Source organism: Rattus rattus, chromosome 8 (genome assembly GCF_011064425.1).
Source record: "Rattus rattus isolate New Zealand chromosome 8, Rrattus_CSIRO_v1, whole genome shotgun sequence".
NCBI lineage: Eukaryota > Metazoa > Chordata > Mammalia > Rodentia > Muridae > Rattus > Rattus rattus.
The window spans coordinates 86,407,965-86,424,375 of record NC_046161.1 but is presented as its reverse complement, the minus strand read 5'-3'; the positions used below and the strand labels follow the sequence as shown (position 1 = coordinate 86,424,375).

The window sequence follows — 16,411 nt, the reverse complement described above, 5'->3', positions numbered from 1 at the left end:
GGCACAGAAGAAAAGGGACACAATGTTTTTTAATAACTAAGATATAAGGGGTTGTTTCATTTAAACAACATTATCTACCAAAGCAGTGCATACCAAATGCATAGCTCTTCAGCAAACTCCTTAGTAACATGATAACATATCAACATAACAGTCTTTGCATTGCTATAATTTGGATAAAGTGCCCAGGAAGGTGGAATCTGATGGTGCCACCTTGATTTGAGTGTCACGAGAACTTTCAAGGCAGATTTCTGGCTAGGAGCCTGTGGGAATACAGGGCCCATGAGGCTTTGCAGTGTTTCAGGTCAGTTTATCAACTGGTCATCATGCTAAAATGATATGCAGTAACAGGCCAGAGATGACCAACAATCAATGGATGAGGTAAGCTCCTGGGACCCACTGACCCTCTGTTGGAGGTCAGCCTGGTCTCCCACAGCAGAGTCTCATTTGTCATGGGACTGTCTACAAGTTCGGATCTGAAGTTTTTAGCTTTAAATCTCAGCCTCTCTGCTTAGCACACAGTGTCCTGGGACACTTCTTATTATTGAGTCTTTCTGTAGATTGAGTTCATCTGGGACAGTGGCTTGTAGAACATCCTCAGTGAGTGTCCATGTTAATTGTTGCTTAGGTTACTTATCCATTAGACTGAGAATATCCCAAGGACACAGATTTCGCTGTGGGTAATGGTGTTGTAGTGAGTCTCACGGCTCGCCTGTCCATTAAAATGTGGTGGGCAACTATGGGCCCAGGACCGGATCATGAAAGAAGTCGGGAATCAGGCTGAATACCCCTGGTGACCTTTCCACATGAGAAGCTGGGACAGTTACCCCAGTACATTCCCTCCAGTGACAGACCAACAGTTTGGTTGAGGAATCCATAGCAAAGAATCTAAAGCCCATGGGATCTTAGGACAGTTTTCCTTAGATCCCGGAGGCCTCTGAAGACTTTCTGCTATGTGGGACACTAGACCGTAGAGCAACCCACTGGCATTTGGGGTTCTCACATGCCCAGGCAACTGTGCAAAGATTATGAACACTGATGCATATGAGATGTGCACACTCTGGAGAGGCTGCTGGCAGCCACTCACTTCTTTCTCCCTAGCGAGGCTGGGTGTGTGTATCCCTTCACAGTGCACGTAGCCATTCATTTGTAATGCCGTCCATTATAAATACCAGCCAGTCCCTTTCACCATCCCCTCCTGTCCAAAAGGAAGAAAAGAACATTTTGAAATCATTCTGTTAAACTATTCTGCACAAAGTGGATGAATTATTTTTTATTATTTCTCCCCAGGGAGCTCCGCGGAGGCTGATTCTGATAGAATCCATTCAATTCACTATTTAAGAGAGACTTCATTACCCCGCCTGCTGGGCTGGGGAGACTCCACAGCGAGACACACACAACAACCCACAGTCACCCACATTCACGGCCTTGCTCACACTGCAGCATAAAACACTGACCTGTTAAGCCGGCGGCCTCGGCAGACAGGAAGGCACTCCAAGAAAGCAGGAAAAACAGGCCTGTCTCCAGCATTGGGAACTCACGGAGCTTGGTAAATTTGGTCAAGTGACAAGGTGTGTTAAGGAAAACAACTGTTTGTATAACTCAATCTCCTTGCTGGCTAAGAGGAATGGATTTGGCAATGACAGTTGCAGAGCCAAAGTCTGTTTCTTTATATCTGAGTAGAGGTAGCACACAGGCCCCAAGGAGTTAGCATGACTCCCATGCTCCACTGCGGGCTGAACACACCCATAAAAATTCAATTTTTTTCAGAGAGTCTCTACTAAGACTGTATACCAGCAGACCGTGGGTATGCAATTTCCTGAATGTGGTTCAGTCCTCGACGTGTCACTTCAGGAACACTGGCAGATGGAGGGAGGGCAAGCAAAAGATTGTGACTTGGAAGCAGAAGAGTCCCTTAGAGGTGATGGTACTGGTCCCTAGGATGTAGCCTGAAGCAGGCCCTTCTGTGGAGCCCTCTCCCCTAGGGGTGGAAATAGGGCATGGAAAGTAGTTACTCACAGTGAGAGGGGAATTAAGTCAAATAAAATAAATGAAATAAATAACCGTTTACAAAACATTTGGTTCATTTTGGCAAAGGTGATGCTACCAGAGCAATAATCTATAAATTTTAAATTAGAAATAAATAAATAAACAAAGGATGCTGGCCCAGGCTGGCAGAGAATGGGTTAGGAGGAGATAGTTAAGGCTCTGTGATGATGTGTCATATTGCTACTATGTTTTGTTAGGCACAAAATGCCTGAAAAAATAATGAGGTGTGGCTTGTAATCTCATAATTCTAGGAAAAAATGATGAACTTATTCTACATTGAAAGAAGGGTAGTGCATGTTATGGAGAGAAAAGCCTGACCTTTGACCTCTGGGGTGGAATATCTGTCTTCAGTCCTTGACTTGACCACACACACTGGGTGTGTGACTACCAAGCAATGTACTAGCGTCGGCCTCACTTGTGTCCTGCGTGACTTGGCAAAAAGAATAGTACATCTCCCCTGTAAGTTTGGAGAGTGAAACGGGATAGGTATGTGGAAAATGGTTTGTTGGATTTTTAAAAAGCCAGAATACTAAGGGTCAGAATGATAGGATTCAAATTCTCCACTCTCCTAGTCATAGACCAAGCCTCCTTGGTGCCTCCCATTCTCTGAGGAGAAATTGGATGACAGCATCCTCTGTCTGCTCCTTGCCACATGTATAGAGTGATGTACTTAGAATGGTGCTGGCCTGCCACATGCACCTGTATAGAGTGATGTGTGGCACCAAGGGCTATGGAAACATCTCTGTTAGTGGCTTAGGACAACTTCTTTTCATAAAATACCCTTCCTGGAAATACATCCTTAAAGAACTGGATGGGACTCATGGGGAGTAAAACATGGGCTTACCTAGGTCCTTTCCCACACTCCCTCTTGGTGCTCATGAGGAATGCTTTGATGCTCCTTAGGAATGGTCTCTCAATCCTTACTAGGGTTTTTTTTTCTTGGTGGGGAAGGGTTAATTTACACTTTCTTGGTTATCAGATTAGTTCTATATCTAAGTAAGCTATAGAATATCTCTTCCTTTACCCTTCTCCAAGAAATCATTAGTTCTGAGTTAAAATCCAAGTCAAGAATCCGAGGGCCTGACCGAAAGAGACTACTTCACTATGGATTGATGAGATGACCGGGTTAGGGGCAGACAGACAGCTGTGCACAGCTGCCTCCTCCACAGACTATATGTAGAGCCTTAAAGCTACCAAGTGACAAGCAAGTGGCCCCAGCACTGCCATGGAGGACTTTCCATTGGCCCCTGTCTTGTCTGTCTCTCTGCTTTCTTGCAGATGTGACCGGACCCCTTGGCAGACTTTCGGCCTCCAGGACTGTCTCCTTTCCTCATTAGCCTGCTCACTTCTGTGGCCACACATTCTGCTCCCCAGCCTAGAGTTCTGATTTCAACTCTCCCACCTAGTCTCTGTCATCAATAAAAAACCTGCCTTTGAATTCCAGCCCTGAAGCATCCTAGCTGTATGGCCACAGTCAAATTGTTTATAATTGTTGGAGAGTCTGGAGCTGTACAATTAGAATAATAACAGAATCTACCTTTCAGGATCATTGTACAAAGTGTCTGAGATAAAAAAAAATGCCTAGGTTATTGGAGGGTGATGAAGTTTCCAGTGAATCCTAAGTGATATTATTATCATCATGCTTACTATTCCTGTTATGGGAGCCAGAGTAAGTATGGGAGGTCCCTTACCTCCTTAATCTCCTGTGTAAAGAGAACATATTAATGATACAGGACAGATTCAAGTAATGAGGTAGCTGTGAAAGCCCCAGCCACATGTCCCCCCATCATTATGACCACTCTAGTCCAGGCAGCATGTGACCTCTGCCATAGCTTCATCTATGGTGTCTATGATTATGACACAAAAGAGACCCACATGTAGCAGCCGTCATTCTTCACTCCCCAACCCCAAACTATAATTGTGAAGCTTTTTAAAGCCCTATTGGTTGTTTTCCTGGCTTACCCTATCAGCTGGAGACCAACAGCACAGTGCACTTGCCTTATTAACTATACTTGACGCTCTTCTACTTTTAACCTTGTATCTTCTCTCCTTTCTCTTTACCTTCATGTGATGAGTCCTGACGTCCTAAGCCCACAATTTTCCATAGGTGCCAACTTTCCTAAGACTGTCTAAGAGAAGACATTGATAACAGTGGTAGGTTTGACTGATCCAGTACCTCATGGGACCACACAGAACTGGAATGGGCTCATCGGTGCTGTATCGAATTCAAGCTGCTCTTAACCATTCACTGCTGCGGGGGTCGTTCAGCTTCAGGAACATTCCATGCAGGCTGGCTGCTCTGCTCTGTCCCGGGATTCCATACAACAACAAAGGATATCAGTGCTGTGACAACTGCGTATGCAGAGCCCATCGCAAAGGAGCCGGCAAAGATCCCCAGGAAATTGCCCACAGATTGGAAGAACGCTGCCGTGTCAAACGCGTTGGGATTCTCCTTGGGACTATAGATGGATATAGAGCTGAAAAGAGAAGACAACGGCTTAGTCAGTGACAGTCAGAATTGTATACCACCGTCTCGGAGAAACACGCTTTCCAATGAGGCTGTGTGCTGGGGGAGATCAACCAATGGAGAAGGAAGGAGGCAGAGAAAGCAGCAAGCAGTCCTTGCCTTCCAGCCCAATCCCATGGTATCCATATACTACTGCCAGTCAGTAAACATTTTTATATAGGGAGAGTCGTAAAGAATACCGTTTCTGAGCAAACTAGGCATTAAAACATGGTAGGTGTGTATGGAATCTGCTGAGAAGATAGATAACCGTGAATTATTTAGTGGCCATATGTCTTCAGCGCTGTTCTGTATTCAACAAATGTCCCTGATAAAAACTGCACTTTTATGGCCTGTGCACAAATGGGCGATACAAATCACAGCATGCACAAAATATTCTGCCATGATCTTGTCATAAGCCACAAAACATTTCTCTCTCCAGTGTAACCCCGTGGGAAAAGAGCCCTGGTGGCATGCAGAACACCACAGTATTAACTCCCTGGACAGGCAAAGGGCCCGCTCTCCCACAGAAATAAATGGTTGCGGTCACCCAGGGTCATTTCTCATATTTAGTTCTTATGGTGCCCATAGACAGATCTCCACAGAGAAATGCGACCTACCAACAGGCAGTCGGTTTAGTTTGTTTGTTTGTTTTGAGACAGGGTTATACTCTGTATCCCAGTTTGGCTCCAACTCACCGACATCCTCCTGTATCAGCCTTTCAAATGAGACTGTAAGCATGAACCTTCATGGTTGGCTTACTTAGATATTTTTGAGGATGCTATATTTGACTTTTTAAATGGAGGTTTTAAATCCCAGAATGCTAAGAAGAGGGCCAAGGTGTGTCGTATTTCAAGAACTATGACCTTCTCATAGTAGAGCATTAACGTGAGAAGATGCGCTAACCCTGGTAGGATTGGGGGAGACCAACAAAGTTAAATTTTAGAATTACTTTTCATCGTTTTAATTTTAGCATCAAGCCTTTAAAATTAGTCAGGGGAAAATGAAGAATTTGGCAGTGAATGCTGGAAAGGACTTTGTAGCTGTGTGGAGAGGAAAAGGCACACCAGACAGGCTGGTGGAGATTATGCAGGATTATACACAAAGGAACAAAGTCTCTTAGGCCAGGATGATTAGAGCCTGCTGACTGCTCTGGCTCTCTGCCTCTAGAGACTGGTTAGATAGGGAAGCAGTGGGTTCCAGCCTTCCTGCAGGAAGATATGTAAGGAGAGATAGTAGTTTTAAATGTTCTTTGGATTTCTGTGGGCACCTTTAAACCTCCAAAGCAGGCCAACACGTCCACTTTGATCTCTTAATTGGATAAAGAAGACGAATGGTGGTGGAGGCAGCTCTGAAGTGTACCTGAGGGAGAACCGCCTGTGAGGAACCTCTCCTGTGCAGTGTTAGCCTTCCGGGAAAGCCACGGTGCAAACACACCTTTTGTCTTTTGTAATTGCGAATCCCCTGAAAGGTGTCAAACCCCAGGGCTGATGAAAACCTCATGCTGCAGCTGAGGAAGCCTCAGTTTACCCTGACATCCACCAGCACAACTCTCCGTCTCTCCATTTCTGTGAAGAGGCATGAAAGGGAGAATCCTTCCTTTCCTTCAAATAAAAGTGTCCGTCCATCCATCCGTCCGTCTGTCTGACTGTCGGTCTGTCTCTCTCTCTGTGTGTGTCTGTCTCTCTGTCTTCCTTTCTTTCAAATAAAAATATCTATTGTTCTGTCTGTCTGTCTACAGTAATGGAGCTTTGTGAATGACTCTAAAGGAGTTGTGCCAGCAGTGAGTCTGGCCCCTTGAATTGGCATCTATTTCCCCCTCCCCCCATCTCCATAGAAATTTTTTTCTGGTTGTCCTGGTATCCACAGCATCAACCAGTGACACTTTATGCCATGATTTATAGTCTGCTTTTCCCTAAATCAATTTCACTTTTATTCAGCTATAAAAGCTGGCATTGAAGAATACATATACAATTGTAAGTATGATACGCTAAATATATTTCTTTATAATATATGTGAGAAAGTGTGTGTTAACAAAAAAAATCCCTGTGTATGACCTCAACTCATCTTGCTGGCCTCACTGATTTGAGCTTTGGTCTTTGGGGAGCTGTCGTCCTACTTCTGTCTACTAAACATGATAGAGCCTGTGTTTGCCCAACTCCATGTGATGTTTGCCTTACTAGAAGAGAAAAGCATAATAAACCCTTGGACCAGGGAGGTACTGCATTGAATTTGTTAGTCATAAGTCTTCCCAGAATGTAATCACTAGGTGCCTGCTACACGCTGGGTGAAGCATTGCATACAGGGTGCTGGAGACAGGTGGAGAAGCACACAGAATGGAAACAAAATTAAATTCAAAAACTACCAGCTGGTACATGGAAGCCATCTCTAAGCAGAAAATCCTAAGAGATGGATGGTGCTGAGGGTGGTGCTGGGAGAACCATGAAACATTTAATGGTACAAAAGGGGAGATGCTGTTTTAGACTAAAGGAGATGGTATTTGATGTCGGATCAACCGACAGTGATGGGGAGAGGCTTATTCCAGGCAGTGAAGAGAATAGAAGGAAAGGCTGTGAGGTGGGTGAGTTCAGAGCACCTTTAAGACATAGCTGCTGTGTGGTTATGACTGGAACTCAGGGAGTCTGCACAGGAATTCATGGAGAAGGGAAGAGTTGGGCGACATAGCATTTCTCAGAGGCTGTAATTCCATTTTACGAATTCCCACTTGTACACCATTCACTATCTTGTGCCTACATTGTTTAATTTTCTATCTGTGTGAGGTCCAGAGGGTCAATACCTTCTCCCTTCTTAAAAATAAAGTAGCAGAAGAAAGGAGAATAGAATCCCATCATTAGACTGTTCATAATGTAAACATTTTATTTCTTCTTTATTAAAACAAACAAACAAACAAACCCAAAACAAAATCCTCACATGTTGAGCAACATTGTTGCATTCACCTTAACAGAGTTGTTTCTTGGGTACCAGAGCTTTTGCTTAGACAGAATGTGGGCTGGACCTTCCTGTGTGCAGGGATAAGTGGGGGAAGCAGTGGGTACGAACATCAACGCTTGGGCTTCCTTGAGGAAACCTGTTAGCTTCCTCACCTACACTTCAAGCTTTGCTAATTCTCATCTGGGCCTTATTCCTCTTTGTATGATTAGGACACAGCCTGGTACTTGGCATGTGGAAGTCTGTGCTAAGGATGATAGAATGGCATCAAGTATGTAGAAAGAAAGAAATGAAAGATAGAGTCTTGCAAAACTTAGTCAACTCTTAAAATGAACTCTTCCCGTAGGATATCTATTAGGCATTGAGTAGGGGGAGCCATGCTGTGGGTAGGTACTGTTGGCGTCCTCAATGCAACTCTGAGAATCTCCCTTGTGCCTCGTTACTCATGTCAAAGCTTTGGCACCTATTGCTTGTTAGGTCATACTCATAACAATTTCATCACCTGGTAAATAGTGATGATAATATTCCTCCACAACTGTGAGTTTCCAAGGCACTTACAAAATTGCTATGTGAATGTTGCTGATTAGAGGGCTATTCAATGAATGCTTGTAATGTGCATTCAAATAAACACCCAGTGAAAAGTTGTCTATCCTCATTATCATCATTGGCCAGCTGGGAAATACTCATAGCCAGACCGACAGAGAGTAGAGTTCTAAGATTTGAAGCAAGCCTTAGTTCCTACTGTGGACAGGAAGGGGGTTGGCCTCCTGTCACATTAAGCTTGAAGTTATTAGCAAGGAACTAGTCACAGGAGTGTGCTTGGAGAGACAAGGCACTATATAGTCATTCTGTAGAAATGGCCATAGGAGTGTATCTCAAAGGGTATTATGTTCATCATAGAGTTCTTGAGCAACTGCATCAAGGCACAATGTGTCCTAGCAAGCTGAACAAGGGTCTTCACTGGGCTAAGAAGGCCATAAAACTTTATTTAAGCTGAACCTCATTATCAGTGCTACATGGATTTGGGGGAAAAATGAGGCAGGACAGGGAAAAGATACATAGGAGATAGATTGCAAAAATCAGCTGTCCCCAGGTAGGTACCTTCTTTGCACTGCCAAGGTTCTAGAGCACTGGTCGTTTAGATCCTTCTCCTAGAAAGGTATGTCTTTGGGATCTGGTTTCCAGTCATGACACTAAACTTTTGGATTGGGTGCAGCAGCTGGGGGTTAGAAACTGGAAACAGCTCAAGATTTAGGTAGTACATCAGAGTTTTTTGTTGTTGTTGTTGTTGTTGTTGTTGTTTTAAACTTCAACCCAAGAAAGAAATACCATTGTTCAAACAACTTCAACTCTTGTGCCTTGACCCCTGTGCCAATGGCTGAACTATTAATTGGTAAACATATTGAAAGGATGAGAGAAGTTAGAAGGAAGTGGACCCTCTGTAAATATGTTCAGTGATATCCCTCAGAACACCTGGAGAAGCCTGTGTACACTACAGACTGGTGCAGGGGTCTCTCATCACTAGAGTCTTGAGGTAGATAGATCCAATAGCTTTAAAAATATTATGACCAGAAATACTCAGGAGTGTTTAAATATTCATTTCATAAGTTGGAAATAAGTCCAGGTTATCGATTTATCCTGTTCAGGAACTGACTACTCAGCAGAAACTGGGAAATAAATGTTACAGTCCCGTCCGTCTAAGAAACTTGAAATAAATGAAGTCCTGTTGATGAACAACACTAATAAGGATCTTTATTTTTCAATGCACTACTTAAGATTCACAGGCACAACTAACATTCTGCTTACTATTTCTCAATAACGAATCTTTTTTTGTCTGTAATACAATGGTCCGGAAACAAAGAAGGCTTGCTGGCCTAGGGAGCACTGAGTATCTGAATGTGAGACCTGGATATAGATTTTGGCTCTGTCTCCCTGGCTGTGTGACCTTGATCAACTTACTTAAACTCTTCGTATTCTCATTTCTATAAAATTATAATAGTACCCACTACATAGTGTTGCTATGACAATTAAATGCATCGACATTTGAAAGCTCCTAAAATGGCATCTGGGAGGAAGTTGATAATCATTTCTTAGGGAAATCTTCCTTCCTGCTTCAAATGGTAACTTTTTTTTTTCTGTTTCTGTTTCTCTCTCCCTCTCCCTCTCCCTGTCCCTCTCCCTCTCCCTCTCCTTCTCCTTTTCCTACTCACTCTCCCTCCCTCTTCCTTTCCCTCTCCCTCTCCTTTCCCTTTCCCATCCCCCTTGCTTTCCCCCTCCCTCTCTCAGATCTGAAATAGTTCTGAAGAAAGTATTTGAAAGTAGATTTCCCATGAAAACTTTAACCTATACAGAACCTTTGACCACCTTCAATTCTGGATCCACTGAGTTACCATTTCTCAAACTGTTATAATTAAGTCAAGTCCCTGGGCTTTCAAAACCAGCCATTCTTGATATTCTTCCTTCATCACATCCCCTAAAATACTTTGCAACATAGTTGCTCCTGGAAACTACCTGGCCATGTGATGGTTTCTGGTTTCAGGCAGCTACATAGTGCCCTGCCTGCGTGGTCCTCCTGCAACAGAAGTGACTCTTTAGGACAACTTTCTCCCTTTCAATCTACTCCCATTTCTTTTGTTAATATTAAATCAACGTCACTTGAAAGCTTTTTTAAAAAAGTGTTAAATGTACATACTGTATCCCCTTTAGAATTTCTATGAGTTTGATAATGTGTGTGTGTGTGTGTGTGTGTGTGTGTGTGTATGTGCGTGTGTGTGAAAATGATTATTGTCAGGAGCCACCTAGGATAAGCTAAAGGCTAGCTGATGATTTTCCTGAAGGTGGCCCACCATTTTTGCATGGTCTGTGATGGGTGAGCTCTAAACAGCAAGGCCCAAAAGAGACTTCATCTCAGAATGCTTCCTGCAGCTGATATATCTTTTCTGTCATTATTAAAGTAATATAACAATTCCTGGGTATTAGCCATCTTATTGGGCAGATTTTCTGCAGATCAATGAAGATGTACTCTTTTTATTTAGTAATGCTATGTAGATAGGTTGATGATTCATAATTCTAAATAATGATTCTATAGAATTCCTAAAATTATACAGGTAAGTTTTGAGCCCTCTATAATATAGCCTGCAATTAGGGCTCTATAAACCTTCATGTGTCATGAGCTAATTATACTAAGATAGAAAGCAGATATGAAACAGATTTGTGATCAGCATAAACATACTTTCTGGTCTGTCTGTGAAACCATTATCTGATTACTAAAGGTCATAAAACTGGATGTAGACAATTTTTTGTAGTTGCTTGGACAAAAGATAAAATATTGTTTGATTTATCTATACAAAAGCTCAAAATTAATGAGACAGTAGGCAGATGATCTGCCTCTTGACAAAACCATGCTAACTTAAGACATAAGAATTATTGTTTTAAACTGTTAATGAACCTGTGGAATAAACGTTTAGTTATATAACTGGTCTTAATGAAAACACATGTAAACATCTCTGTTGTAATACTTTATTCTATTTATGATTTGAATTTATGTTTGAACTTATCTTGAACTTTAGAAAAATGTATATTTAGAATACTGTATTATTATGTACTTGAAAAAGTACAAGAATTAGAACAATTAGACAATAAAGGAGGAGAAGAAGAAGAAGAAGAAGAGAAATAAAAACAGAATAGAAGCAGAGAATAGCAAGAGGAGAGCAGAGCAGATAATAGCAAACAGGCTTCTTCTTACCATGAGACAGGCTTTTTTTGGTTTTTTTTTGTTTGTTTTTGCTTTTGCTTTTGTTTTGTTTTCTTAACAGCAAGTTTCTTCTTACTGACAAGGACAGATATTTCTTTGTTTTGTTTTTGTTTTTTATTTTTATAGTCAATAAAAAGGTGGAAGACTTTTCTTTCTCTAAGCAATGAAGGTTGGAGCTTATTTTTCATCCAGGAAAAGTGAGTTCTTTCTGCTCTGGCACTTGCGTGATGAAATCTCCTTATGGGGGCTTTTGCTCTATCCACCAAAAATATATATGCAAAAATATATATGCATTTTATGTTGTAAGTATGTAAGTGGATGAGCCAGATGGTTGGGCCCAACAAAAATGTGAATGTGTGTATGAATGTGTGTAAGAATGTGTGTGTCTATGCATATTTGCTTGTGTAAAAGTTTTTCTCTCTATGAGTGTGACTTTCTTTTCCTGGTTCAATAAAAGTTAATTGCTTCAAGCCTCTCTCTCATCCTGGCCAGTGAGGGGGAGGCTTCTGGGCAAGAGAGAAAGGAGCCTTAGCAATAAATCTTCTACTGAATTCCCTGGTGCTATACAGGATATGTTAATTGCTAGAGAATTATAAAGTAAGAGTTAAGTTTTCAGTGCTTATTCAAGCACAGAGAATTATAAAGTAAATAATAAGAGAGATAAAGAGTTAAGTTTCCCCAGTGCTTCATGAACACTAAGGAAGAGTTAGGTTTTTAGCACAGAACAGTTAAAGAATTAAAAGGCTGAAGATCATTAGTCTTTTGGTCTGTGTCCAAGACTGTGTTCTACTTCAACTCACTCTTGCCAGGGCAGACCCTTGGCAGATTAAAATAGCCACAAATATTAAAAAAAAAAATACCTTCCATTTTTTCTGTCAAATCTTTAAGCCCTAACAAAGAAATTCAAACTATCAGCACTAGTTCATTGACAAGTATTTTTTGATTAATTAGGACATAAATATGAAATGACTCCCCCTCTCCCAGGCTTCCTCTTCTCTACACAGGAAGCTCCTTAAATGGATGAGCAGCAGTGAGGTCCCCCTGCTGGTACCTCATCTAACCAGTGAGGGGGAGAAGCTTCTGGGCAAGAGAGAAAGGAGCCTTGGCAATAAATCTGGGTACTGGGTGCTGGAGGGTGTGCCTGGCTCTTGGTCTTGGTCTTAATGTGACATGCTCTAGTCTTACTCTGCTTCCTTTTGAATCATTCTCCCAGAGATCTCAGCTGATGCTGTGCTGAGAACTCCTTCTTCTCATGTGCCAACTCAACCCTCATCTTCTCTACCAGCTATACAACTTCCTGCTGATCCCCATAGCTTGAATTAGTGGCTGTTTGGCCTCAGTGCCTTTATCTCATCTCTTGACCTCAAAGTTCCTGATAAGTTCCCTAGGCGAAGAAACATGGTCCTTGCTGTCTATATCACCTGCTTCCCAAACACGCCAAACCAGGGAGCCTACAGGTCCTGCTACAACTGGCTCCTGCTTTCTTAATTCTAAAGGCCAGAAAGGCAATAGACTCTCTGTATTCATGCCCCATGCTTCTAGGATCCATAACCAATAAGTCCCTTCTCTGACAACACTTGGAGAGAGAGTCAGCTTTCCCCCCTAAAGGATGAATTGCAGCCCCAGATGTCTAGTAATTCAGGGCAATCCCCTCCACATAGCTGAAAGAGGTGAGAAAACATTTCTGTGAGGAGGAACAGCACCATCATATCTCAATACCACATTTCTCTGAGGTCAAGCTCATCCTTCCCAACACTTAGCATTGGCTGGTTCATTGAATTGAGCAGTTGGGCAGGTGTAGCCCTCTTTACTTACTGGGCAGCCTTTTGCATATTTAACCAAGTCTCATGGCTGGAGAGAACGCTCAGTGGTTAAGAGCACTGACTGCTCTTCCAGAGGTCCTGAGTTCAATTCCCAGCAACCACATGGTGGCTCACAATCATCTGTAATGGGATCTGGTGTGTTTGAAGACAGCTACAGTATACCCGTATACATTAAATAAATAAATAAATAAATAAATAAATAAATAAATAAATAAATGTTAAATAAACAAAAACCAAAAAACAACCAAGACTCTAACCCAATCAAGGCTCATGAGATACAAACTCTTGTGACTTGTGACATTTAGCATCAGCTGCTTACAGTTTATTTTCTCCCCATCTAGAGTTGAGTCGTCATTCTGAATTTTGGGACACATTTCAAAGGAGCAATACAGCATAGAACAGCAACGAACTTTCTCAGAAGCTGTCCCATTTTGTTGGGCTTGTAAGTCACAGGCGGGGACCCGGCAGGAGAAAAGAATTAATTACAGTGTTACTTCATGTTTCAAGCTCTTTGTACTAAGAAAAGAAAGACGAAGAGAACAAGAAACAAGTGGATCCTTATCTATTATTTATCTTTTAATAACTATACCAACGTGCCCTTTCCCAGGGAACTTGCTTAATTATGAATAAGGAATTGATTTTTATGGGGCCAAGAATTGTGTGTACACATTGGAATTCATTCTGGCGTCTCCGTGCCCATTATTCAGGCTTATGTTCTGCCAAAGGCTGATGAAGTTCTGTCAAGAGAACCTGCTATAAAACATAATGGCTTCAGGAATTGGGGGCATTCCAGGCACCCTGGGAGGTTAGAGGAGTTGTCTTAATAATAAGGGGTCCTGGCTAGAAGTTCACTGAGCCTGAGTTAGAAGCACAGAGTCTCTTTCCAAGGGCCTTCCCATGGGGACCTTCACAAGGGCCAAAGGGCTCTGCAAAAGGGCTGCGCCGGGGGAGGCTCATTAATTAACTCTTTTGCCCTCTGAAGTATCATTTAACGATTGCTTGCTAAGAGCCCAAATTCGTACCCAGGTCCTGATACAAATACCATCTTGCTATTCAATGTCAGCCATGAAAGAAAAGACAAGAGAATTGAAGTGGAGCTTGTGTCACGTCATACTGGGAGTAATGTAATCTCGTCAAACTGATTCATTCTAATTCCACAAATATCCATCGCCCCTACTGTGCAGACATTGTTCAAAGCTCTGGGAGGTGACAGGGACAGAATACAGCTGTTCATACGTTGCAGTGGAGAAGACAGCATAAATACAACGAGGCTAACAAATGCATGATGAAATGACAGCAGCTAAACAGAAACTGGGGTGGCCTATGTGGAGGGGAGGGTGCACCGGAGGGTGGATAGGTGCTGTGCAGAGAGGCTGCCTGAAGATGATTGTGAGGGAAATGAGATGGAAAGAGCATCCTGAGCTCTGAAGCACAGCATCCATGGATGGGCAGAGGAACCACACGGAGGCCTATCTATGCCTTGGGGGATGTGTGCAGAACAGCTTAGGAGAATCAGAGGAGCTGTAAGAAGGCCAGTATGCGGGTCAGGGATTTAGCTCAGTGGTAGAGCGCTTGCCTAGCAAGCACAAGGCCCTGGGTTCGGTCCCCAGCTCTGAAAAAAAAGAAAAAAGAAAAAAAGAAGGCCAGTATGCCTGGAGGGATGTGTGAAGGGTAGGGGGCAGGGCTAGAGAGGGGATGTGGTTGACTCCTGGGAAGCTGATCAAGCCAGTGTTAGGATTTTCCTCTAGGGGTACAGGCATAGGCACCAAAGAGCTTGGAGGTGGAGGAAAACATATAGAATATTCTAAGAAACAGCACAAGAAGTCAGGCAAGTGACAGATAGGCATCATAGTACAGCAAAAGACAGAATCATCCAGACCTCTCAGTAGCTGGAGGCTAACACAGGAACAAGATCCCCAGGAAGATGAGGGTAGTGAGGAGGAAGATGAAGAAAGGCTAAAGGATTGATGGATTTCAGAGAAGCAGCTACAGCAAGCATAGAGAAGGTGACCCTCCAGAGGGACGACTTGTGGCCCCACAGAGGCACAACTGATGTCATCCCTTATGTTTCTAGCAGATAAGATAAAGTCCTACAGTAAAATATCATTGGGAGATATTTTAGATCATAGTCTATTTCAAAATGTCCTGATTATTAGATCTGAAAGAAAATGCGCTGGGTTCTACAAAAAGCTTTGAGATCTCTGAAGTTGGATCTGATTATACACAGAGAGAAAGATTTTTCTAGCCAGGGTACTATGATGGAAACCCACACCCTCAAGAGTTGGCAACAGGGCCCCAGGAAACTGCTCACTGAAGGGTCATTGATTTGTTTTCTATCTCCCACCACATCTGCCAGGGAAGGAGGATCTGTGCCCAGCCAAATCCTCCTGTTAGAAAGGTTGGCACTGCCATGAAGGAACAAGCAGTTTCTCAATAACCGATACGACGAGGGTGTGTGATTTCATCAGACTCAGACTGATGAGAGCATCAAGAACAGTGAGGAAGTTCAGCACATGATCACGCCCTTGACAATTTCCTAAGTAGCCCTGGTCTATTAAATCCCAACTTTAAGGTGACAAAAAGAACTCTGGAGTTTAATGATGGTTGAAAAGGATTTTGCGTGTGAGAGTGCATGTGCATGAGCGTGTGCGTGTGTGTGAAATATAGGCACATATTTTTTGAAAGGAGATCTTAAATTACTTTGAAATTTAGCCTGAGAAGTCTTGAAGTCTTGTTGGAATTGAATTAGTCTGTGGGCTTTGAGAAAATGTCTCCCATACCCTTATATTAAAAGTGAATTTTAGATAGCCCTAAAGATGAAAGTAACTTGCAAACACTCTTCAAATTTCCATTTTCTTAACTTTTTTTTTTGAGGCATAAATAGGAATTCGAGTCAATGTGAGAGATTGGGTGGGTGGGTGGGGGATAGAGGAGACTGCATTCCTGGGTCTCCATGAGGATTTCTTGCCCTTTCTCAACTTTTCAGTTCTGCTCATCCTCATTAATAAAACCAGAGCTCCAACCGTCCTGTGATACTTGGGGTCCAAACAGACAGAAAAGGTATTGAGAAGTAGGTCAATAGCCGCTCATAATGGAAGTCTGGTAAAAATGAAAATAGACTCACAAACAGGTACAACTAACACAAAGATTAGTCCCCAAATCTGAAACCAGAGAATGGAGTCGGATTCTCTTCCATGTCAGGTTAATAGAGGACTCAAGATACCTCTCTCTCCTGACCAGAATTTGCTTTGTCAAGCTCTTTGTTAAACGTTTTGTAAGCATTACTTCACGCAACCCCCGAGGTAACCCCCGGAAGCAGGTGCATTATTATTTCAT

The 16,411-nt window shown here is 42.6% G+C and overlaps 1 protein-coding gene across 1 annotated transcript in view; it reads right to left on the bottom strand.

Moving 5' to 3' along the window:
* Positions 1–16,411, bottom strand: part of Slc9a9 (solute carrier family 9 member A9) — a 535,118-nt gene that overhangs the window by 287,019 nt on the left and 231,688 nt on the right. Inside the window, exons 7-8 of the mRNA XM_032909913.1 lie at positions 4,385–4,523; positions 1,455–1,560 (exon numbers count right to left, since the gene is read on the bottom strand). Of these exons, the coding sequence (XP_032765804.1) occupies positions 1,455–1,560; positions 4,385–4,523 (245 nt within the window). The remainder of the gene's footprint in view (positions 1–1,454; positions 1,561–4,384; positions 4,524–16,411) is intronic.